Here is a 25,116-nt window from a genome sequence, read left to right as displayed (position 1 = left end):
AAATGATGCATGTGCATTTTTGTAGAGGGGCCTGTTGTTTATGGGAAGGGGCAGAAGGCAGGGAAAGGACCTCAATCTGTATGGACTGATTCAAGGGTCCATACGTACTATTGGAAAGGCACATAGAGAAAAGTAGGCATAAAGGGGTATGCAGTATTGTGGGGGTCTCTGAGGAATTAGTAAATCTCAGGAATCAGTGGAGAACTCCTGTATCAGGGCAGCTGCGCCTCTCCCAGTATTTAAGCACCATGTGAAGATTGAGGATTGGTAAAAACATGCAAAAGACACCGGAAATTATGTGCTCCCAGTTGTGCTCAATTAATAAAGGTTGCAGGCGGGAAATTCACATTATCACCTATATGCTCCCCCTCTTCCAAAGTAGATCAGTGCATGGTATATTTCACCTATTCCACACATGCTAATGTGGAAACATACAGCACAGAACTGTACTTTCCAGTATCAGTATAAGCACAAAGACCCATAATGGAAAGGAGGTGTTCCCTGAGTCAAAGTTCACATTTCTCCATGTATTTCTCTGACCCTTGGAGGAAAAGAGTCTGGGGTTTTTCCTGATCCGATCATCCCTGCAAATCCCTCTTTGGAGCTGCAGCTCCTCCCTTTCCCTAGAATCTGGAGCACTTGGCTTCAAGTCCAAAGAGGCCTCCTCACTCCCCCAGCCCAGAAGGGATGGAGCCGCCTTCCCCTCCGGACCATATCACCAGACCTCCCAGGAGGTGAGTTGCCCCCCTCTGCTGTGGTTTAGAACCACCATCCCAACACACACATACACATGCACACTGCCCCAGAAGAAAGGAAAGGGAAGGCTTTAGTAAGCCCAGGCAAGGCACTGTGGGAGATCTCAGACCCCTAAGGAGAGCCCCTCATTCTTCCACACTGCACTTCGGGAGACCCAGACCATCCTGAGCATATGGTTGGCAGTTTTGACTTCTCACTGCCTCAGAAACCACTGAGCCCATGAATGGAGCAACTGTTAGGCTGGGAACTTAGTCTCCTACCCACCCCGCCTCCAACCTCTCTTCATGGCCTGACGAAAACAAACACCAGGCTTCAGATGCTGTTGGTTTAGAAAGAGAGGTAGATTCTTTCAACGTACTTGAATTATCTCCCTCATTTTCTCCTCCCTCATTGCTTGCTCTCTGACTCTTGGGTTTTGTCTTCTCTTTCTCTCCAAACACAGAAAGACAGAAAATCTTTGCTAGGCTTAGAGGGAAGGGAAGGAGAGAGAAAGGAGGGAATGTCTGACCAATCCAGGCAGCACCAAGAACTGCGATTGGAGGTGCCAAGGCATCATAGTAGACCCTGCTAATGCCTAGAGGTTGTTTGATTCCACGGTCCCCCACACCCCAAGATCCAATGGCACCATCTTCCCTAAGAGGAACTAAGGATTTGAGACTAATGCAGTTTTCAAAACAGGAAGAAGCAAAAATGCTCTAGTTGTTTGGGTGGCCAGATGTGGAGGGAGTGTGCAGTCTGGGCAGCAGGTCTGGGCTTCCAGAGAAATGATTCCTCAGGGCAGAGGGAGTTGAGGCAAGGCCTGCCACCAACTGAGCCTTGGTGAGGGCAGGCTTGGCCCTGACCTGGCCAGCAGGGGACCCTGGGCTGTTCACAAGGTGGAGGTGAGATCAGGGACTGGAGGTATAGGTCCCTCTCCTGCTGGCTGCCCCACTGGCCCTAGGACCCACTCAAAATTCAGGAACAGCTGAAAAGGAAAAAAACAATCCTGGGAAACACCCAGATTTGTAATCTGCTTGACCCATCTTGACAACAGTGGAAAAAATTGTTCTCCTGGGTGGACTTGCAACTTTCCATTCTTCAATTTGGTAATGGGCATGTGGGGTCAGCTTGAGGTTTCAGATTTGGGGGTTCAGAGCTCGGTCTCTAGGTAGCTAGACTGCAGGGTTTGTGGCCTCTCACCTCCTTTTCCCATGTTCCCCTTGCTTCCGTTCCCTCCCAGAGCTTCTCAAAAGATGACTAGGGCTTTCTTGTAGAGCCATGAGATCCCACAATTTCAGAGGATTTCAGACTCCTTGATTGTCAGGTTAAGAACTCCTATTTGGATTGATCAGAGGAGTCTGTGCCTGGAAAACACTGAGACCAAATATGGTCGCTAATGTAGGTTTTCACTTCCCCCCCCCTTGAGCGGATATCTGGATGCTTACCAGGTTGATCTCCACCTGCAGAAGCACCCAGGGGGCTCTTTTCTCCCCACCACTGTCTGTAAAGCAAAGGGCAAAAGCCACTAGGGCCTGAAAAGTTGCCCAAATCTCAACTCCTTCCCTTCTTCCTCAGGAAGATGCCAGAGTGGTTACCCTCAGCCCACTTTCCATCCTTGCCCTATCTCCCTTTCCCCCCTTCCTCAGCCCCAGTTATTGGAATAACAGCCTTTGTCTTGCAGGAATAATTAAGGCCAAAGCTCCCCCATCCTTATCCCATTGCCCACGGGATTGGGGCCCTGCTCTGAGTTGCCCCCTTCTCAGCCATTTGCTTTTGAAGTAACCCCCCGGCCCCCACCGCAGCTCTTCAAGGCTGAATCTTGGCTGGAGTGGAAGTGAGGGCTTAGTCCAAAATAACCTCTCTGTTAACTAATCATAATGAGAAAAATAACCATGTACTCCTGAGCCATCACTATCCAACAATTTTTTTTTTCTTATGCTATGGCCAAAGCCCCGCTCCTCGGCCCAGACCGGCCAAGACTAGTCCGATTGACCAAAATTCTTTTATGGCCAGAGAACTCAATACCCAGAGATTTCAACCTTTAAAACAATAAAAAGGGAGAGGGGCCAAATTTCTACTCGTTAAGCCTCTTACCTCTTTCTCCGCCGGTGCGCTCCTTGGCCCCGGGGACCTCCTGGGCTCGGAGGTGAAGCGCAGGGAGTGAAGCCTCTGGAAGCAACCTTCTCCCTCGAGGCTCCTCTTGCAGTCTGAGCTGTCCCTGCCTTGCGACTCCTGCAGCAGCTCCCGGGAAAGACCGCGTCACTGGCCTCTGCCGTGGGACCAGATCTCCTGGGGATCGGGACGGTCGCCCCTCCGCGCGAGGGGTTTGAGACCGCTGCGCCCCTCTGTCCCCCAACTCCAGACGCGCTTGGAACTGCGCGCGGAACGTCCCCAGGTCCCGTGCAGGGTTCCCTCGCTCCGAGCCAGCGCAGCTGTCCCCGACGGCACGCACTCCGCAGTGCTCCGTGGGGGATCACCTCCGGGCGGGGCGCGTCTCAGCGCCGGCTGGGCGACTGCCTCCCCGCTGCGGGCAGGGGGCCGGGGAGGTCGCCGCGCAGAAAGGCGGCCGTACAAGCAGCCGCAGAGACTCGGCGCGCCTCCAGCCCCCGCCGCCGCCGCCAGCCGCGCGGCAGGCTGGCGCCGCAGGGGTGGAATCTGGAAGCCTGGGAGGGCCCAGCTCCGAGCCCCGGCCCTCCTGAGGCGGGAACCTGGCGGAGGGATTAGAAAGGAGGCTTTCAAATCCGCCCAGGCGTCCGGAAGCGGCAACAAAGGGGCGAAAGGAGGTCGCAATTACACCGGGGCTCCCTCGGACGCCGCAACGCCAAGGGCCGGTAGACTCACAGCCTCTGCCGTCTGCCGGAGGAGATGGGGTGGGTGGGGAGGCTCCGTCCAGCCACCGGCGGCGTGGGGCGCTGCTGTAAACGCTGACCCAGCGCCTCGCCCCAAGCGGGATCTCGGCGCGCGGGGACCTGCAGAGGCGCGGGCGGGGCGCCCTGTCCAAGGGAGCATCTTGCCGCTGTTCTGCTCCGGGGGCGCGTGGGTCTTAGGCTCGGCTACCCCGCGCACCAACAGTTCATTTGCTCCCTCCCGCCTCCGGCGCCTGCACCACTTGCCCCCATTTCCCGGCCCTTGGGTTTCCCCTCCTGGATGAGCCCTTCCTCCCCACAATTAACAAACGATCTAGCGAAACCCCGCCAGGTCCACTTCTATCCTCCCGAACTGGCTAATTAATCAGAGAGCCTTAAGGAGACCGAGGAGTCGTAATGGGCAGTTTGGAACGAGGGGGCGCTGACGAAGTCATTAACCTCCCGGTAAAGATGGGTAAAGGGGACGGGCCTGGTTGCCTCCGCGGCCCCTTTGGGCCCTTCTCAGCACGCGGGTTTTGCCCGCTCCACCCGCCCCCGCCCTCCGGCTCCCAGCTCCCGTCTGGCTCTTTTGGTTCCCTTTGTCGTTCTCTCTGGCTGCTTTCAAGGGCCCCTTTCTTTGTGTCTGCTTCTGTCTACCTGTTCAGCTGTCTCTCGCCCCTCTTTCGGCGCCCAACCCGAGGCCAAGAGAACTTTAAGGTCGTGGTGAGCGGCCTGGCTGGCGGTCTAGACTCCCGGCTCTCAGACACTACTATCCCTCAGCCCTGGCTAGGACTGAGGGAGCTAGAGATCCGGGGAGATACCCGCAGCACGCCCCCCAAGAGCCAGGGCCATTCCCAGGGGAAAACAGGTGCTGAAACTTTCAGCTCCTTTTCGGTATGGACCAACTGGGATCAAGGCCACAAATGGCTGGAGAAGAACCAGGCCCCAGTGGAGAAAAGCTCCATATCATTTCAATTAGAGACCCAGAGACCTTGCTCACTCCTCTTCTGCATGGGCAAGGGTGCGATGAGGTCAGGACCGGCTTGTGGGCAGTCTGTCTCAGTCCGAGAGTCCTCAGCACCTGTGAGCAGGTCCCCGTTGTTTGGGGGGCAGGCCAGGTGACACTATCCACCCGACCTTGTGATACACTTACAATTGTTCGTCCTCTCTGTTAATTTTTCCTGTCAGGTACCCAAATCTATTTCACTGCCTCCGCCCGCATCACATTTGAGGTATTTGTATGTGAATAGTGGATGAAAGGTTCTTAACATTTTGGGGTTCACACAATGCTACTTTAAAATCTGATGAAAACTATTGATTCCTTCCTCCCCCGGGCGTGGGGGGGAGTACTTATGTAATGCTAACCAAATCCCACAATTTCAGAGGATTTCAGACCCCTTGGACTCCTATTTGGGTTGATCAAAGAAGCAGGTGTCTGGAAAATGCTGACACCAAATATGGTCAGTTAATACAGGTCCTCGCTTTTCTTTTTTTCCTGTAGCTGACACCTTGGTGTTTACCAGGTCGACCTTCATCTTTAAAAACATCTATGCGGCGGTGTTCCTCTCCCCACCACTACCCCTAGGGTCTGGGTTCCCCGTGGGAGTCAGTCTTTCTTCTCCTTCCCTGACCAGGGGGCTCCAGAAAGTGGGAAGAGCTTTGCTGGGGAAAACTGACCTTGGACTGGTCCAGGGTGGGACTAGCGGTTCGAAGAAAGTGGGACTTGGGCAGCCATCCAGGAATTTTTTTAAAAAAGTCCTGAACCTCCTGGAAAGGGAAGGCTGTCTGGTGACCACCCCCTGGATGATGATGTCTGTGAGCCAAGCAAAGAGGGATCAGGCAGTAGAATGTTCTTTTGTGTCCCTTATTCATCTACTTATTCGGTTTCCTCAGAGACCCCAACTCTTCGTGGGGCGGAGGGCTTAGCCAGGGTTAGAGGCTGGAGGTACTGAACTCGGGGTTAAGAGAGGGAAGAATTTGCTCCCAAACATATTTGTAATTTTGTTAGTAGGAGCCAAACCGATCAGGTGGCCCCTGACAAACAAGGGACACCTAGTTGCCCAGACTGTGTGTTGTTGTGGCTTCTTTAGACTTTGTCCACAGCCTAGTAACAGCTTTCTGGCCTTCTCCCCACTCCTGTGACCTGACCAAGCTAGAGAATCCCGAAAAAAGTCAGGTTTCATTGGGGTCTGGGAAGTGAACCAACTTCCTTCTTCTAGGACTATGTTCAGACAAATTAAGGGAACAGGAAATTATCTGGCTTATTGCAGCCCTCCCAACACACACACACACACACACACACACACACACACACACCATAAATACAACCCCTCCCGATTGGTTCTCAATTGCATATACATTTCAAGCAAATGTGACTTGGGGAAGGAAAGACCCCAACCCATTGCTAGTTGCCTCTCTCTGGACTGACACGACTACCACCTACCCGCCCCCACAGTTCTGGTCTGTAACCAGAAGCCAAGGGCTGGCTAATCGTATTCAGACCCCTGCCTGAAAATAAAAAGAAAAAATAAACAATTTTCTGCTTGGGACAACTTAAACTGAAGAATTCAGGCTGTGAACACCTGACCTAAATGCTTTTAATCAGAGCAGAAGAAATACATGCCCATTTGTTCCCTACTTTACTAATTAAAAAAAAAAAGCTAATTGGTGTTCTCAGGAACTTCCGACTGAGGGTCAGAAGCCTCTAGCCATCTCTTCACCCCTTCTCAATTCCCTATGCCCCACCCCTCCCCCCACAAGGCCATCCCGCCTTGGAGTTGGCCTCTTTCCGACAGACAATGGGAGGGGGGGTGCCCTCAGACCATCTGGCTCCGCCCCTGCACCAGAACTTTGGCCCTGAAAAGGCAGTGTTCTCATTGGCCAGAAGTTCTTGCCCGGCAGGGTCTTCCCCCTTCCCGGATCCCTGGACTAGTTTCTGGGAGCCGAGATCTCTTATGGGCTGCAAAGCAGCACTGCTAACTGGTGGAGGTCAGCTCCCACTGGAGCCCCAGAGCTTAATCCAGTGCTGGGCACACAGTAGGCTCTCAGATGTTTCTGGAGTGTGAAATGAGAGTTCCCACCAGGCAAAGGTCTATGATTTGTTTGGGGAGTCTCTGAGGCCAATGCATGGAGAACTCCAGGGCCTCTTGGTGCCCAGGAGATAAGCAAGCCCTGGTTTTTCTGAATTATTTCTCAGATGTTCTGCTTTAATTCCAGCTTTCTAGGCCCCCTATTTCTTTTCTACCCATTCTCTAAGGCAGGATCTTGCTCACTCCAGCAAAGGGAAAAGGCTTACTGAGAAGTTGAATGAGAATATGCCACCACTCCCCAGACCTTTCCCCCACCAGATCCAGATACTTCAGGCTAAAGGGAGTTTGAACCTGAAATGAGCCAGATAATTGCCCCAATTCTCTGTTCCTTATTGAAGAGGTAGTTACAGGCCAAGGGGTTCAAGGGGCCTCACTTTTATGGACATTGCTCTAAGTCAAAAGAATACATTATACATATACAGGCTGAGAACATACCCTCCAACCTAGACTAGTTCTCTGAGAACAAAGCAGGCTTCCTCCTCCCCCTTTTCCCCTCCTCTTCCTTGTTATTAATAGTTATTATTTACTAAATGCTCCCTGTTCACCGGGCATTGTGCTAAATCCTAGACAATTGTACATTAATTAATCCTTGCAACAACCCTAAGAGTTAAGACACCCAAATTTTGCAGCTGCAGAAACTGAGTTACTTTTCCCAGCATAAAGCCTGTGTGTGTGTGTGTGTGTGTGTGTGTGTGTGTGTGTGTGTAATAACATTGATGTGATACTGGCAGATCTGAACGTTCAAGTGATATGACGGAGATGGAAATAAAGACAAGTGACAATGAGAAGATCTTGAAGTTTTTGAAATATGGAATGTTTTAATAGAAAGCAGATAGTTTCTCCTGCCCTAAAGTGAACAAAGAAGTGATGCAATTAACTGGCTAATTCCCAGCCCCAAATGCTTTCCCTGGAAATGGGCGGATAATGAGGCCGACAGTAGGTTCGCAGTTGAATTCGCCTGATGTCGCTGCATTTCTCCCCCTAACTTTTGCGAATCGATTGGGCAATCACAGTGAGACGCACAGACGCCTCCCGGACGCTCACATACTCGCACTCGCACGCGCGTGCGCGCGCACACACACACACACACGCAAGATTGCTGACACACACAGACCCGAATTTATCCTGCCTCTAGAGTCGTTTATGATTCAGCCTCGGGAATGAAAATAGGGTTTGGCGCAGAATAATGCGCCCGAGGCCGGCTAGGGCCAGCTGCTCCAGATGTGCTCTGGGTAATTAGGCGTCCCCGAGAGCCCCTGCCCCGCGGGGAAGAAGACCTGGGCCGCACTGCGCCCCTAGCCTGCCCCATGGTGGGCGCGTGCCCTTTGCTGCCCTGGGCCCCCTGGTGGCCCCCTTGCCCCTCTTCTTCTCTTCCTTTCCCGCAGGGGGTTCTCCAGGACCTCTGTCCTCAGAGTAACTTTGGACAGACATCTCCAAGAAGGCCCCGCAGTATAAAATCACATCTCTGCCTTGGCAGGAGAAGAGGGACCCCAGTTTCTCCTACCCCGTGCTTCTCGGGTTTTGGGCGTCTCTGAGCTTAGACTCTGAGGGACTGGGTCTCGAACAAGGCTTCTTTTTCCCACCTGGAATTTGGCTTCCTTTTCCTATAATTCGACGGGCCATTTGAACTGAGCAGAGTGACCCGACTGTCTGCCCTAAAGGCCTTTCTCCTTTGGGTTTATGGGGCAGTTGTGTATCCGACACCGCCTCTTAGTCATCAGGGCCTCTGACAAAGTATTCAAACCTCACAATATCCCAGTCCGGGAGGGTCGTTTTTCATCTGTGCCTTTGAGGGCCTGAGGCACTTACCCTCCATCAGGCAGGTCTAGGGAGGTTATAAACATGGAGCTGGCCATGTCCTGGAAGGGAGGCGGCTGCACTTGTCTTGCCTACCAATCCTAGCTGAGATGCTCCTATATCTGCTTCCGATTCCCTTCTGTGCTCCCCCAAATCTTAAATCCAGAAAACCCCAAACTTCCAACATAGACAACGCCCTAAGGCTGCCTTTCTGGACAGGAATTTTGCTTAGGAGAAAGACATTTTTGCTGGGGTTGTCATAATGTAAGAACATTCCATTTGGAGTAGAAGCCAGGTCCTCTAGCCCTGCCTCACCATTTTAATAGCTGCGGTGATCTGGGGCTAACCACTTCAGGCCTCAGTGTCTTCGTTTGCAAGTTGGGGGGAGGGGTGAAGGATTCTGGCGCTGGCCTTGAGCAGGCCCCTGGGGAGATCAAAGGAGATCGGGCTGTGGAAGGCTCCCTAGAGTCGCGAGTGAGCGTAGGGGGTGGGGAGCGGATGGAGCCATGACGAGCAGCCGATTCCTTTCCCAGCCCTCACTGGTTTCATCGTGTTTCTCTTGCTTGGCAGAGGGCGCCAAAGGCGACGCGCCCGCGGCCAGCTCCAGGCCAAGCCCAGTGCGTCTGCAGGAACCGGCCCCTCCACCGCCGCGGGACCCAGAGCTGCGCCAGGACTCAACGCCAGGGCGCCGCCTAGAGGTCGGCCGCGGCCTCAGCCTCACCCGCCGCCCACCGCGGAGCTGCTTCCCCAGCGGCGGCCAGAAATCAGGGGACAAAAAATCCAGCCTGGGTCTCAGGGATGTGACTTCCGGCACCTCTGACTCCTCTCAAACCCACCCCTCCAACGTGATGAGCCTAGGAAGGGAGACGGAAGAAGACGGCCCCGAAATATTTACTCACCTTGTGACTCTGACTAAATGGAAGGGGGTCTCCATTTCGGTGTCTTTGAGGATCCCGTGTTCTGCACCGGTGTCTATACTGCCTCCTCTCACCACCCACTGCCCCCAGTGCCCTCCGATTATGCTAGACCTCTGCTTTACCTTCGAGGAGGCGCAAGAGTAGGGGAAAATTGCCCCTAAATCTTACAGCGTGGTCGTCCACATTATCGATTTTCTGAATAATTTGGAGATCGACGTGCTTTGGGGGAGAGTATACGGAAAACATCTGAGGGTGAAAAGAAGCATTGCCTAAGTGGCCTTTCCTCACTGAGTGACCATTAGCTCAACTAGTGTCTGAACGGCATTCAGGAGGGTGCCCGTTGGCACCAGCGCCCCTGTTGGTAGGTGTCTGTGTTGGGCACTGAAAGTTGACTCCTCTCGGGCCAGGCAACCTCGGAAGGAGAAGGCTGGCTGGCATCTAGGGGGATGCATTTGAGGTGTCCGTTCAGCCCCATGCAGAGAGTTTTATTTTTTTAAACCGGGATCCATGGCCCGGGTTCTGGGGATGGGGGTAGGCGGGAAGTGACAAAGCCCTTGAAAAGTGTATGCAAAATTTGTGTGTGCACAGATCCATCTGTTGGATGACCGTGGCCTCTTCAGATTTGCCAGAGTTTAGGACTCTAAAATGGCTCAATCCCCTTTCCTTGGTCCAGGGAATCAGGAGACCCAGGTCAGCAATGGGCAGGGAGGAGCGCACTGACCTGCCCCTGCTGCAGGCCTCTAGAGTGGGGCAGGGTGTGGGTAATAACAGTCTTGAATGGTGTGGAAACTGCTGGCCCCTCACTCCTGCCCTCCGCCCATCGCTAACAGCTCCCAGAGGCAAATCCTGATAGGAGGGGTGACTGCCAGTAGCTGCCATCACAGGTTTTTAATAAAAATATAGTATGATAAAGAGTGAAGTAAGGGAGTTGGGCAACAATAAGGAGAGAGCTGGCGGTGCCTCCGCATGCGTAGTCTGGAATATGAATATCGGGATGGAAACAAGCTACTTCCTGTCCTCCAGCTGTTCGTGAACTCCCCCCTTCCTCCTCTGGGTGCAAGGAAGGAGCCAGAGGGCACTGCTCCCATCCTCCACTGGCTGGGGCAGAGTGGGACAGCCTTTCAAAAAATTTGCGATTTGCAGACCATAGTATTTTCCCCACCCATTCCATTTTTTATTACTTTTTAAAATTTTTCTTTCTTTTCCTTTTTTAAAAAAAGTAATCCCTATGCCCAATGTGGGGCTGAAACTCACAACCCCAAGCTCAAGAGTTGCCTGCTTTTCGGACTGAGGCAAACAGGTGCCCGTATATATTTTTTTATCACTTTAAAAAAGACGTCCCCAGAAGTGTTCTGGGGCCTTTTCTTGGAAGGAGGGTTGGGCGTGGGGCTGGCAGGTCACACAGGGCCGCACCTGTGTGTCTGTGGGAAGGAGGGGCTGTCAGTGCGCCAAACCCCCACCTGGGTCTGCAGCTGGGCCTCAGTCCTGCACGCCAGCCCTGGCGGAACCTGATTTCATCTTAGCCCTCCAGCGCCTCGTAGACCTGAATCCTTGGTATTATTTTGGTGAATAACCGTGAGGCATGATCAAAATTCCCGTGCTCTCCCACCCAGTAGTGTGCCTAACCAGGCCCCTCCAGCAGACAAAGTGAGCAGGAAATCAACAACTTCACTCCCACAGCGAAAAGGGATTCTCCTTGGTTTTGATTCAGACGGCCTGATGGCGATTCCAAATCCGGCTTCCACAAAGTTTGGTAAAAAACAAAAACAAAAACAAAAAACAAAAAACCAAAACAAGAACATAAAGAAAACAACAGCAACAACAAATGGTCCAGAGCAGAAAAGAACTCTGGAGAGGGCAGTGGAGGTGCGGGTCGCGGTTGTTTTTGTTTCACTTGGAGGCTTCGAAGGAGCCGGACAGGAGCCGGTGGCAGAGCTCGGCAGAGGCCAATCTGGACGCTGCTCCGCGCTGGCCGTCACCTCCACTCTGGCCAAGACCAGCCGCTGGGTTTCTCCTCTGGGAGCCCCGGCCCCGCTCCGCCACTTTAGGCCTTCTGACCCTTTCTCCCCTGCAAGGGAGCACCTGGCCATACAGGGGTGGGGCAGGGCAGAGGTCTGGCAGCTAGAGACGAAAAGAGAAAAAGCGAAAAACCCGCTTTCAGCGGAAAGATGGAAAGACCGGAGGCCACGGGGCGTGGCGGGCAGAGCCGGGGCTTGGGCGAGGACGGACGGGGCGTCTGACTCCGCGGTGGCGAAGAGCCGGGGGAGCCGGGCAGAGGCTGTGCGTGGGGCTCGGCGAGCCGGCAGTCGAGGCGGTGGCTTCCAGTCCTGGCCGCCGCACGGGCGACGCCTGCGAGGGAAGAGTCCCCGGCGGCGGGCGCGGCCGAGGCACAGTCCCGGGGGCCGGCGGCCGAGGCTGCTTCTCTCCACGCGGACGCAGTCCGCTCGGGCGAAAGAAAGGGGCCGGGGCGGCGTCGGCTCGTAAATTTGTTTCCCCTTCCTCTTAACCCGCCCCCCGGCCGTCTTTCTTTTCAGGACAGGAGGGGATGTAAACCATTTGAAGTTCATCAACACGGTGAAGTTTTATTGTATTTCCGGTCCCCAAGATTTACACCCGGGCGGGGGAGCGGGCGGCCAGGCAGACTCCCTCGCTCCCTCGGACTTCCCCGCCGGACACGTGGCCGCTCGGACCCTCGCCTCCGGGGCCAGGGCGGGAGGGAGCCGGGCCCGGACGGGGACAGGCCGCTGGCTCCGCACCTTCCGCACCTGCCGACGGCCGCTCCCGCCCCGCTCAGCCGCCTCGGCCCAGGTGAGTGCGCGGCCTCGGTCCGCGGGGCCGCCCGCCAGCTGCGGGGTGTGTGCGGGAGCACCTGCGACGCTGCGGGTGTCTGCAGGGGTAGCGGGGGCAGGAGGGGACCTCGGTGGGGGCGGGGAGCGAAGGGCCCAGGCTGAAGGTCGGGAAGGAAGATGCAAACTTGTTCTCTGCGTCCCAATCTGAGTCCTCAGCCTCTCGGGTTCGTTTCTGAGTTCGAAACAGCCGGGCTTACCTGGGACAGCTCAGCTTCTGAGGAGCCAGCTCCCCCCTCCCCAGACGTTTCTGGCAGGGCGACCTCACCGTGACCGTCCAGGTCAACCCGCTTTCCCTGCCAGTCATGTTCTTCCGTTCGCTCCCTGGTTTTCCTGGTACTTTCTCTCACACTGCTTTTCCGTCTATGTCTCCTGCAGCCGATTTCTCAGCACTCCTCTCTGCTCTCTGTCTATACTGCAGTCTCAAAGCAGGGCTTTGGCCCCTCAGAGCTGCCCTGAGTGACCCTGGAATACAGGCACTAGCCCGACGGCGAGTGTAGACGCACCTTGATAACAATTCGAAGGTGATCGAAGGTGAGGAATCGTGTCTGTGGAGACCTCCAGCTGCTGAGACGGAGGCCGAGAGGCGGTGACCAGGCAGGTGTATTGGGGAGGCCTTGCCCAGGCCTGTCTCCGGCCTAGGGTCCCCATCCACCAGGGCTCCTGGAAGAGAGCAAAAAAAAAGTCCCTGGTATCTGAGCTGCCAGGCCCAGCTCCAGAATGGTTTTTCCTGGAGTTCTGCCTCCAGTTCTTCAGACGTGTTGTTTACTAGCAGCTGGGTTCTGTTGGGGAAGTTGTGGAGGAGAGTGGGAGTGAGCGGGCCAGCCGTCGGGTTCAGGGGCCTGCCCTCAGGCAGCTCTTGACCTGGCGCGTGAACTGGAACTGCTGAGTGAATTAGGTAGTTTCGTGTTGTTGGGCCTGGATTTCTGAACACAATGACGTTAAACCACGACTCATGGCAGTTACTGCTCCCCACTTAGCTGGAGGAGTGGGGAGCTGTGTAGGGGAGCAGAGTCAGGGCTGGGTCACCCTTGCAAAAGGATGAAGAGGTTTGAGGTCCCTCACCCGGAAGCAGCAAGGACGTTCCCCAGAGGAGAGTTCTGGGAAGTTTCTAGGGTCTTTCCACTTCTGTGTTTTTTAAGTGCGTGTTGGGAGGGAAAGGGGGGAATGGGGAGCATTCCACTCGCCAGAGGCCCCTTGCTGGGGTGTTCCGCAGAGCCAAAGAATGGTGGTTGGGGTTTCAGGCTTTCTGCCTTGGGATCTTGGGCTCCTGTCTACATTTAGATTTCCCGGAGTCAGTCTCTCCAACTTGGCAAATGCTCGAATTCAAGAGATAGAGGGAGGTCCTTGAGGTCTTTGTAACCCTGGGAGGGGGGGACAGGACTCCACTTCAACAGGACTTCAGGTCCTTGAAGAGGGCTTAGTTTGTCCCATTCTGAAAGGGAAATATCAGGATCCCATGTAGCCTCAGCCTAAGGGCCTCCAGGGTCCTTCCTAGGGCCGCCTAGTGGGGCAGAGGTGGGGCAGAAAAAATTCTACCTTTCCCCGTCCCTCAGCTCCTTCCCCACAAAGTGGCCAAGGCTTCCCCATACACTCTGGGGCTGGACTGCAGGGTTACCTAGGTCTGAAGGGCCACCCACTGGGAGAGGGGCCTGGCCTGCAGGCTAAAGGGGAGCCCAGGCTGTTGGGCCCGTTCATTCCAGACGGGACTGAAAGGAGATGGAGCAGGGGGGGGTAGGGCAGGGGCAAAGCTGTGATACCCTCTTTGACTCCAACCCATTCCAGGCTGCTGGCTCTCTGCCCAGGAAAGGAAAAACTGGAAGTACTGGCGGAAGGAGGGGGACGGTCCAAAGCATAAGCTAACTTTTGTTCCCAAACTTTCCCCCCCTGCTTGAGGCAGAGGAAATGTGGAAAGGGGCCGGGAAAGAGGCCCGGACCGGATGGGGCTCCGGCGCCAAGCTGACATCAAGGGGGGGGGTCTCTCACTAAGGGGCATCTGCTGGGAGTGGAAGGGCCCTTGGGAGACCCGCCCCCAGCTCTGGAAGAAATGCAGCCTCCAATCCACTGTCCTGGTGGACAAAGGCCAACAATGCTGTTCCTTGACATTTTCTTGTCCTCCAGCCTGGGTGAAGGTGGTCTGAAGTGTCTTACTGCCTTACCTTACTTCTCTCTGGGCCTCTCACAAACCTGCCAGCCACCCGGAGCCTGGAGCCTGACTGTCTTCCATCCCTGGCGTCTCTTGGCCACCCCCTCCCAGGAACAGTGCTGTAAAAAGAAAAAAGGGGGATGTTAGAGAGAAAAGAGGAAATAAAGTCTTTGGAAAGCAGAGAGTTTTACAACAGCCACAGGTTTTATGGAAGCAATTCCGTAATAACCTTCTACCTGCTCAGCTCCTTCCCGCCCCGCCTGCCGCCCGCCCCGTTTGGCCTCCTGGATGCCCCCTCCCAAAGAGCCAGCCACCCCCACCGCCTTCCATGTCCCTGATGGCTGAGAGTTGGTAAGAAGAGTCCAAAGGTCTGCTTGGGCCGCTGACCTCTCGGTTCTTCCTTTCACCTCTGACATCCTGGGAGGGAGATTTGGCAGGAGATTTCGTTACTTTACAATTAAAATCCCCACTTGGAGGGTTTGGAAGCCCTGAGGTTTGAACGCATGGGTGTAGATTCGATGTGATCCTTTTTAGGGGCTGTTTTGGATAAAGGTTGAATGTTCTGGGGACCTTGGTTTCTTCCCGCCCTGGAGCAAGCATCCCCACACCTCTTTCTTTCCCAGAGTGGGTCTGGACTCTGGTTCTGGGTCAGAAAAAATATCTCCGGGTAGTGGGGACATAGACGTGGGGACCTTTCTAATTTCGTTGGACACAGCAGTGCTTTGCTATGACCCCCACAGTTACCTGAGGGCTTTCACATTCCACTCATCTTTGCCCACTGGCCAGATTCACACTTGTGAGGGACACACTTGTGCACAAGTAATGGTGCCTTGATTCTTACGCCCATCACTACCATGAAATAGGCATCACACGATGCACGCTGTCCCTGCAGTTTTGGGGTGAGATACCCAGTAAAGGATGTCATGGTCAGACCAAAAAGTCACAAAATTTCATGACCGCCCCTGGGCCAATTCGAGGCATTTCCTTCACCTTCCAGAGAAATATTTTAGGAGAAAGTTGTAAAAGAATTCAGATTAAAGTCCCATGCGCTGGTTTGAGGAGACGGTATATACTTTGCTTGAATCTCAAGTCAACAGGAGATTTTCAAGCAAAGCTTACTAATCAGTGAATGTTTTACAGGCAAAATTCAAGTACACAAATACTTAAGTTTTTGCCCTTTCCATAGGCGTGTGATTGTTATAAAAATGTACGCACCAGCTTTTGGGCAATAGATCTTCTTATATGAACAGAATTGTAAACCCACATCCTTCCCAGGGGTTATACGCACATCTGCATATGAACCACTGGATCTTCTATATGCATGCCCAGTATTACAGTCGGGCATATTTATTTATTACATAGTCTATGCACAGTATAGAGCACAGCGTATTTGCATATTTGCACGCTGGGTCCCCATAAGTAAATATCAGTTTGAAATATACCTACAAGATACACACATCTATTCAAATACAACATGCATTAATTTCAGCTTAGCTTATCAATTAAAAACAAACTTTCCCCCTTTTCCCATTTCTTGTTTTTCTTTTTGTTTTTCCTTCTCTCTTTCTTTTCCTTCCCTCTGTCTAGATTTTCTCTCTCTCTCCTTATTGACAAGAATCCTTCCAAAAGCCGCCCCTATAGCACAGGCACTCACCGGCTGGGCTGGTCCTGGCCAGGGTCGGCCTCTGCTCTCCCCACCTCGGCCTCGCTCTTGGCTGCTCAGGGCCCCAGTGTGGCCAAGGGTTGCAGCTCTCCCTTGCCTGCCCTTCTCCGAGCCACCAGTTCCTGGCCCTAGTTGTGTTCAGGCACGGCTCCTGTGCTGGAAAAGGCTAGAGGCTGCGAGGGAAGGCAAGGTTTTCCTTCTTTCTCTTTAGGATTTAGGGGTGGGGTGGGGAGCAGTTTGCTCTCCGAACAAAGTGACCCCCCCCACTCAAGCAACTTCTCTATTAAGCATCTTTAGAAGCTGGACTGCAGGGGCAGCGATCCTGTTTGTCTCCCTCCTCCACGGTGGGTACCATTGTTTGAGAGAGGAAACAAGGTTTTGAGGGCATCCACAGACTCAGAGCACCCAAACAAGGGTCTCCCTCCCAGCTGACCCTTTAACCCTTTCCCTGAGCTGGAGTTGAGCTCCAATTTGGGACAGCAGTGTTTTCTAGAAAACCGGGCTAGGGTGGGACTATTGCTTGATGCATCTGGACCCCCACCTGGAGGGAAGAGGTCTAGGGAAGAGGGTGCAGGGTCTAGGGCGTGGGTGCTTGTCCATTCCCTTCCCACCAGAGTTCCCTCTCCTGAGAGGACTGAGACCTCAAAACCTGCCATTTCTAAACTGTCCCTACCCTCCAGTTTTATGAGCAAAGGTTAAGCTCTGGTCTCAGAAAAGGGGCCTGGGTCTCCTCCTTACCCAGCACCTGCGAGCCACCAGGGCTTAGGAGCAACTGCCCATATAGACAGCAACTCACAAACTTAGCCTCTGTCTGCTGAGACTCTCCAGCCTTGTAGGGCACAAGTCATGAGCCCAAATGTTCTTCCTCTAACTTCTTCCCTAAACTAAGTGTCCCTCTTGACTTCTCTCTTACTGCAAAGAGAGGCGGCATTAAAGTCTGGGCCCGGAATGGGAACCAGAAGGGCTGTAGTCAGAGCCCAGCGCCTGCACAGCCTGGGTCTTAAGAACAGCCCAGCGCTGTGACTTTTCTATAAATAAAAAAAGGCCCTGCCCACAGTCCACATGGCCTTTTGGGCCCTAATTTATGTACTACAGAAAGTCATATACTCAGCCCGCCATGCTTCATAACACCACTATTTATGGCAGGAGAGGTTTTTTTTTTCTTTGAAGAATATATTTATTACAGGTAAAGCCAACAGCAGACTCCATACGTCTGGCAAATGGAGAACAGGTGCTTTGCCTTAACTGTGATTCATTCGCTCTGCGTGCAGCTTTCTCGCTGTTGAGTCCGGGGAGCTCCCTCGACTTTCCCAAGCGTCCAACCGCTACTTAGAAGAATTTGCATCGGATTTTTGTTTCCCCAATTGGGTCCCATGGAAAAGGCAGATCTTCACGCTGTTTGGTTCTGGATCTGCGGGGCTGTCGCCCTCGGAGAGCTGGGGTGGAAAAGGAGGGGGCCGGCTGGGCGCTGGCATTGATCTTTAAAAAATCATTTTGAAATCGCCATAATGTGAAGAAATATGGCGCTTCACCCTCGTATTTCACACGTAATGACACGAGATGGCTTCATTTGGAAAAGAAAAGCGGGCGGGAGTGTGCCTGTGTGTGTGCGCGCGGAGGTGATCGCAGCCTTCTCACGGCAGAGGGTACATGGCAAAAAAGATAAAACCTCAAATTAGAAAGACCCCGCTTTTGTTAAAAGGACAGGGCTGGGGACAGCCTATCGGTTAAGGGCCCAGGGCCCGGCAATGCTGAGAAAACCCGCCCCAGCCTGCTCCTACAACCCAACCGGAGGAGAATCTCATCTGTCCCAGGGCTGCGCCTCCCTGTCCCTGTGCGTCCACACCACAAGAAGCGGCTATACCCAGGGCAGAAGCTGGAGGAGCAGCGGCTGGGAGATGAGCCAGGAAGCCAGCCGGTGGCCCCAGGGGAGTCCAGGCGCAGGGCTGCAGAGTAGATACCAATAAAACGGCCTATCTGAACGCTCCAGCCAGAGTTCACAGGAGGGAAGGCGACGGGTGGTTGGGAGACTGACCCGCAGGCTGTCTACACTGGTACCCAATACCAATATTTGGAAATCTATCAGGACCACAATGCCTGGAGAGAGGAGCCATCCAGAAGAAGCGAAAACTCACTGGTCCCCTTCTTCCCTGGGTGTAAGGGGAGATAACCGTGGGACCCCTTCCCATACCTCTGCTCTGCTGACACCTTAGGGAAGTTCTGTTAACCCTTTCTCACATTCAGCTTTCCCAATGGGCAATTTTAAGGGCCTGGGTGGTTATTGGGGAAGGAAAGGAGTCATGGCTATGCCCCCACCCCCGGGCTCCATACTTGCCTCTGAGCAGGGCCAGAGAGAGGCCCAAGAAATTTAAAGGAGCTGTGGCTAGTTGGATTAAACTCTTCCAGAGGCTCAACTTTCCAGAGCCTGATGAATACCTTTAACCTCACATAGGTTCTAATTTTAGGATAGCTAAATTTTAAGACCAGATCATTGGACACTCACCCCTTTTTATTCTCCTTTCTCCTCTCTCAGCTACGGAGGGGTCAGGAGAAGCTCCCAGGCCTGTAAACCTCCCAACATGGTCACAGAGAACCCTCCAAAGCGGATAACGCCCTATAAAACCCCCCAACTTCTCTCCCATCCCCTTTACTTCATCTCCAGTGGATTGCCGCTGCACTGCTGTTTAATAAACATCTTATGTCAAGGGGACAGAGGAGAGGAAACGAGGCCTGCGGGGTGGAGTGGCAATGCGTTTGAGGTGGAGGGGGGCAGGACGACCTCCTCTTTATGCTGTGGGCCTCTCCGTCTGCGCCCCAGGCTGGCTCTCTCCCTCCCTCTGCCCAGCTCTCCCTCTCTTCCTCCCGGACCCGCCTGGGGAGAGGGCTCCACAGCCTGCATCCCTCCCGAGGCAGCCCGCTGCTTTCCCTCCGCCTCTCCTCCGCCCCCGCCGCCCCATGTCGAGAACAACCCCCCTTCCTGCAAAAGGGGGGGGGCGGGCGGGCGGCCGGCAGCTCCGGCTGAGGTTACGTGGCCGCCGGAGCCCTGACGTGATAGCACATTGCATCAGCATAAAACAATCCATCCTCGATATGGAATGCGGTGAGGACGGATGACAGCGAGAGCGCAGCCCCCTCGCCCGATTGATTTATGTCGGAGCTGACGCTTTATCAGGCAGTCGGAAAAACTTTGACCAATCATTTTGCAAGGAGCGCTGAGCCGGGCTGCTCCACTGTACTTTGTTGGCTGAGAAGTTGAGCAGGGGGTGGGGGTGGGAGGGTGGGGGGCTGGGGGGGTCGCGTCCGAAAGCCCTCACACCGGTCTGGGTGCCACCTCTCCCTGCTTGGGCGCCGCCGCGCGAGCGCTTCCCTTCCCCCTGCGAGCGCCCGGATAATGTCTGAGAATGTCCATTTCTGGGACGCTTAGCAGCTATTATGTCGACTCGATCATAAGTCACGAGAGTGAGGACGCTCCTCCAGCCAAGTTTCCTTCCGGCCAGTACGCGAGCCCCCGGCAGCCGGGCCACGCGGAGCACCTGGAGTTCCCCTCGTGCAGCTTCCAGCCCAAAGCGCCGGTGTTCGGCGCCTCCTGGGCGCCGCTGAGCCCGCACGCGTCCGGGAGCCTGCCGTCCGTCTACCACCCCTACCTGCAGCCCCAGGGCGTCCCGCCGGCCGAGAGCAGGTACCTCCGCACCTGGCTGGAGCCCGCGCCGCGCGGCGAAGCTGCTCCCGGGCAGGGCCAGGCGGCGGTGAAGGCGGAGCCGCTGCTGGGCGCGCCTGGGGAGCTGCTCAAACAGGGCACGCCCGAGTACAGTTTGGAAACTTCGGCGGGCAGGGAGGCCGTCCTGTCTAATCAAAGACCCGGCTACGGGGACAATAAAATTTGCGAAGGAAGCGAGGACAAAGAGAGGCCGGATCAAAGTAAGTTATAAAAAGTGAGGAAATACCAGGCCGAAGGCCAGGCGAGGGGGAGGGGAGGGGAGAGGCAATAAACTGCGGACAATGTGAAGGGAGACCGCAGCGGTGGCGGGAGAGCGAGCGGGGGAGGAGGGAAGAGGGAGGAAGGAGGCAAGCAAGCGGGGTGCCCCCGAAGGGGAGACTGAGGCCGCGGGAGGAGCGCCGCCCCCACTGCTTCGCGTCCGGGAGGGAACTGGGGCGCAGGCACCACCTCGCGGCTCTCTCGGCCTCCCTTCCCCCACTCCCCCGGAGCTGGGGCTCAGAGCCCGGGAGGAGGCGGAAGACGGCCGGCCGGGAGAGGGGCTGGCGGGGCCGGGGACCGGGCGGCAGCCAGCGAGGCCGAGAGCCCGCGCGGGCGAGGGCGGGAGCGCACGGGGCTGCCCGGGGCCGCGCGGCTGGCAGAGCTCCCCGCGCCACGCGCAGACCGTAAAAACCGGCCAAGGGGAAGTGGGAGGGGGCTCATTAGGATTTTATTTGCGATGCAACAGCTTGGCGGAGGATTGTTCCTAGCGGATCTCGCGCAGTAGCCGCTCAGGGTCCGCTGCCGGCGCCGGGAGGGGCGGGGAAGCCCAGGACCCGGTGACTGAGCCCCCTCCCCGGATGCGCCGGCCCCTCCCCGGGAGCCTTCCCTCCGGCCGCCCCCTCCCCTCCTTGGCATCCTCGCCCGGGCTGCAGTTTCCTTTTCTGTAGCCCCCGCTGCGCTCCGCGGGGCTCCCGAGCCCCAGCCGGAGCTGTCCGCCTCTCGGGGAGTCCGGGAATCGCTTCTGAACTTCGGGGCCGACAGCCAGAGTGGAGAAGGAGAGATCCCGAAGGGACCCTGGGGAGAGGAAGGGTGGGGGGAAGAGAGGCTTGCGGAAAGGCGGAGAACTTTACCCTCGGATGGTAGTTACTTCTCACCTCCCGCTCCTCCAGGACCCCAAGTCTGGCTAATTTCCAGGAGGTGCTGCTGGCTGGATGTGCGGTGGAGGGGGGGAGTTTCGTATTTTTTGTTTGTAAGGTCGAGAAAGGCAAATTGGTTGGGGGCTCTTAGCTTCAAACAATAACCCCCAGGCTGGCCGGAACAAGTCCTCACCCCTTACTCTTTTGGGGGAGTGAGGGCCGGATTTTTGTCCGTCTCTGCTTGCCCTGCCAGATTTCCCATCAACCTAGTGGCCCACAGGCCCTTTGGGGCGTCCTCATCTGCTCTAGGATAGTGAGCCGCCCCACTCCTCTGAGGTCCCTGCAGGGAGCCACCTCCTCCAGCCTGCCGGGGTTAAGAAGGAGAACTAGCGTTTGAGTAACACGGGCTCTTCCCAAAACCTCCCGGCTCGCACCCAAATAGACCCCCCACCCCAAACCCCCAAACTCTGCCTGGAAAGGCCATTACTGCAAGGCAGTGGTTTGGCTAGGATCAATTATTAACAGTTTTTTTCCTCTTTCATATTTAATGTGGCTGCGGGTCCCATCCCAGGCAATCACATTAAGGAAATAGCGCTGCGAATTGGTAAGACACGGTACTTAGTGTAGGAGGAACCAGATTATTTTTAAAAATATATATTCAGTGCTTTCCATTTGGGGAGAAGAATCTAGCAAAGGGTGGCTGTTATTTTTAATTGGCTCTGCTTTATTTGGCAACTTTTCTGAGTTCGGGAGGGTAGGGAGAGAGACAGTAAAAAGGAGACAAGCCTGTATATATTTTTGTTCCCCCCCCCCATTCAATTACCCCTTTCTCTGCTCCTCCTCGCCACAGGGAGTCAGTTAGAGTTAGGTGTGCTGTGAAGGGCTTTCTGTTACCCCCATACCATCCATGGCTCCCCACCTTGGGACTGGAGCAATCTTGCTTCCCAATTGCCCTGAACTTGCTTTACCCAAACTGCGAGCTGAGCAGGAGCAGAAAAGGAGAGACTATTGCAACCATAAGTTATCTGTGAGCCCCTGGCGCTCCCTTGTCCACAGGCCGGAGTTGATAAATGGTTGCAATTGGGTTGCATGTGAATTGGAGTGTGCTGGATGTTTGCGTCTCTAAGTGCAGACCCATGTTTGCAGTGTGTGTGGGGGGGGGCAAGATATCTACAGACACACATGCCTGCTGCTATGTGGCTAAGAGATGCAAGCTTGTGATTAAGGCGGGGTGTACCCGGACTGGACTGGAGAGCCAGGAGGTCTCTCAGCTGTGGTGGAACAGAAGCCGCTCTCCCCCAGCCCAACCCTTCTCTAACCTCCCCCCAGACTTGCCAAGCCCAGGACCCTTCAGGTCAACCACCTCTGGTTAGTCTGGTGATGCCTGTTGGGGGCGGGGGGAGACTCTCTAGCCATGCTGGGCTTTGACCTGAGTCCCAACCAGTGGGGACCCAAGTGCAGAAGGAGAGTGAGAGAGAACCTGAGGCAGCCAAAGCTTTGGAAATGCTGAAAAGCCTGGTACGTGTTTGGCTCCACTCTGTCCAAGTAACCCTCACCAGAGGGTGTCAAGAGCAACCCCTGGCCCATCTCTGGGACCCTTTCTGGGAACTTGAAGGCCCAGGTCCCCTCTCTGCAAAGCAAGATGGGGAGTGGAGGCCAGGGGTACCTTCTCTTGGAAGGAGAACGTGGGGGCCTTCACCCCCCCTTCCTTTCTTTGATTCTATCGCTGCTTCTCTTTCAGCCAACCCCTCCGCCAACTGGCTGCACGCTCGCTCTTCCCGGAAAAAGCGCTGTCCCTACACCAAGTACCAGACGCTGGAGCTAGAGAAGGAGTTTCTGTTCAATATGTACCTCACCAGGGACCGTAGGCACGAAGTGGCCAGACTCCTCAATCTGAGTGAGAGACAAGTCAAAATCTGGTTTCAGAACCGGCGGATGAAAATGAAGAAAATGAATAAGGAACAGGGCAAAGAGTGAAGACCCCCCCAGCCCTCCCCGCCCCTTCCCCATCTCACGCGTATTTATAAGTGATGGCGACAGGGCCAGTGCTGTCTGGGATGTATTCAAGTGAATGGGGAAGGGAGTCTTTCTCCTCCAAGTCCTTTTCCGCATCTAAAGCATCTCCTTTCCTTTGCCCTTAACCTGTCCTTCTCTTCTCCTTGAGCCTCGGAAGGAAGTTTTGTTGATTTAGAAGGTAGACATGTAGTTGGCTTCTAACAAGGCGATGGGCCACAAGGAGAGAGAGACCCTAGTTGAGCCCCTAGCAACCCCCCTTAATTTTTCTGGGAAGCCCCAGCCCCTCACTTCCAGCCTACCTATTTCCACACCCTACCAGCACCTTTCCCAAAGTCACCCAGGGACACTCCAACTGCCTACAGCCCAACAGAAGCCCACACCCATAAAGCCTGGAGCCCACGGTAATAACGGGGAAAGCTCACAGCCAACACTCAAATGAAGTGACACCCCAAATGCGGACCATCACACCCCAAGTCTGGCAGAACAGTCCTCAGACCACCAGCACACCCAGATTTTACCCTTGACACAAATACACATTAAGAAAATATCTAGAGACATTCCTGAATGAGGCTCTGTAGCCCAAAGGGCTCAGCATCACCATACCATCTCTATGGAATCCCCAACGGTACCCTCTCTGGACCCAAGGCCAAATGGGGGTAAGCTCAGCCCCCAAGCTGGTGGGGGAGAAGGGCCAAGGAAAGGCAGCAGTGGTCTTATGACGGTATCTTAAGAGTTATGAAGGTGTTCCACACACACACACACACACACACACACACACACACACACACACACACATTTTGTTGCAGGAAATGTTTAATTCTGCATGTTGTTTTCCTCTCCTTCCAACAAAAGGAGGTCAAATCGGGTCGTAAGCCTTGACAATGTCGTCTGTCTGTTCATCTGTGCCCCGCTTGACAGAGACTGTAGCTTCTCTTGCTCTCCGTCCACATCCTCCCCAGCTCTGAAATCAGCTCTGTTCGGCCAAATCCACCTTGCATCAGCGAGTCAAGCTGCTCCTTGTAGAAACACCCCCCCCCCATCCACCCTCCATCCCCTGCTAGCTCAACCCTACCAGAGGCAGGAAAGGCAGGTCGGGAGAGTCCTACTGAGAATTTATTGTGAGTCGATTCCGAGGAGCTCCCTTCCGGGATAACTTGTGGAGGACCGGGAGGAGCAAAGGCTCCAGCCGGGGAGCCTGGCGCATTCCTCCCCATCCTGCCAATGTCTCAACCCAAGCGGAGGAGCCCCAGACTCGGCCGCTGCCCGCCCCAGCGCAGAACGAGACCTGGCGCCAGGCTTTGCCTCCCGCCACTCGGGCCTGGCTGGCGGTCTGCTCAGCTGCTGCCCGTGCTTGTAGGGAACGCGGTCCCGCGTGCAAAGGAAAGAGGCCAAATCGCACCTAAGCGTTGGGCCGAAGCTTACTCTCTGTTTCCCTTCTTCCCCTTGCTCCCCCATCTGTCCAGTCCCCTTCAATTCCATGAACTCTTCTTGCTCCTGCTTCTCCCGACCCTGCAAGGGGGGACATTCCAGTAGAACTTTTTTTGCTTTGTCGGTGGCTGTCGTGAAATTGTGCTGTGTTTTGTGATTTCTTTGGGGGTGATCGTCTGGTCTGTTTTCAGTTGTCGCTTATATGGGAGGGTTGTGGGTGGGAAAGGGGAGGGCGAGGGGCCTAGAGCTCTGATTGTTTTGGAAGAAAAAAAAAAACAAGAAAGAACAAAAAAAATATATATCACTCTAGAAAATAAATCTCTCCTTGTGTCTCATTCTGTGTTGGCTCTCCTCACCTGGCCAGAGGTAGAGATCCTAGTTCCAGGAGGGTAGCTGGGAAAAAAAAGAGAGACTTCTGTGTCCAAGAGACGTCTCCTTAGACCTTGCAAAGCAGGCTTCCTGGCGGAGCTGAGAACTGGTCTGGACCCAAGGTCCCAAGACCTCTGCTTAAAGTGAGCAAGAGCCTTCCAACAGGAGAGCTGGGAGACCCGAGTGGGGTGGAAGGAAAGATGAGGGGTTTGGAGAGGGGTCTGGGTCTGCAGTGAGCAATGAGATCTTCCTCGAAAGTGGCCTTGGAGACCTCCCTACCAACTCCAGAGCCAGAGGGAAGGCACGGCCTGCGCTGCTACTCCTGGAAGCGGTTCCTCTCAGCTGGCCGAGAACATCACCTTGGTTTGGCCACTTAAAAAGAGCATGCAAGGGGGGAAGGCACTAACTTCCTTCAGCCATTCCCTGTAGCC

General features: G+C 54.8%; 2 protein-coding genes across 3 annotated transcripts; one reads left to right on the top strand and one right to left on the bottom strand.

The window, feature by feature from the left end:
• Positions 1-9,958: 9,958 nt before the first annotated feature.
• LOC123802883 (uncharacterized) lies at positions 9,959-19,002 on the bottom strand. 2 transcript variants are annotated; one of them, XR_015721301.1, is made up of 4 exons: positions 16,031-19,002; positions 14,390-14,495; positions 12,737-12,893; positions 9,959-11,505 (listed from the first exon to the last, which is right to left on the bottom strand). XR_015721301.1 is itself a non-coding variant. In XM_087854476.1 (3 exons), the coding sequence occupies exon 3, from the start codon at positions 11,949-11,951 to the stop codon at positions 10,971-10,973; it is 981 nt and encodes a 326-aa protein (XP_087710602.1). In that variant the 5' UTR covers positions 11,952-12,893; positions 14,390-14,495; positions 16,031-19,002; the 3' UTR covers positions 9,959-10,970. The 2 variants fall into 2 exon arrangements, 1 of the variants encoding a protein (XP_087710602.1); XM_087854476.1 differs by having other exon boundaries at positions 9,959-12,893.
• A 141-nt stretch (positions 19,003-19,143) lies between these two features.
• Positions 19,144-24,528, top strand: HOXB9 (homeobox B9). The gene is made up of 2 exons (XM_045813810.2): positions 19,144-19,957; positions 22,614-24,528. Exons 1-2 carry the CDS (start codon positions 19,441-19,443, stop codon positions 22,847-22,849), a joined length of 753 nt encoding a protein of 250 aa, XP_045669766.1. The 5' UTR covers positions 19,144-19,440; the 3' UTR covers positions 22,850-24,528.
• Positions 24,529-25,116: the final 588 nt, after the last annotated feature.

Source organism: Ursus americanus, chromosome 23 (assembly GCF_024610735.1).
Source record: "Ursus americanus isolate L20-20 chromosome 23, mUrsAme1.1.p, whole genome shotgun sequence".
In the NCBI taxonomy this organism is placed as follows: domain Eukaryota; kingdom Metazoa; phylum Chordata; class Mammalia; order Carnivora; family Ursidae; genus Ursus; species Ursus americanus.
The sequence above is the reverse complement of the archived record's forward strand: the minus strand, read 5'-3'. Positions and strand labels throughout refer to the sequence as shown.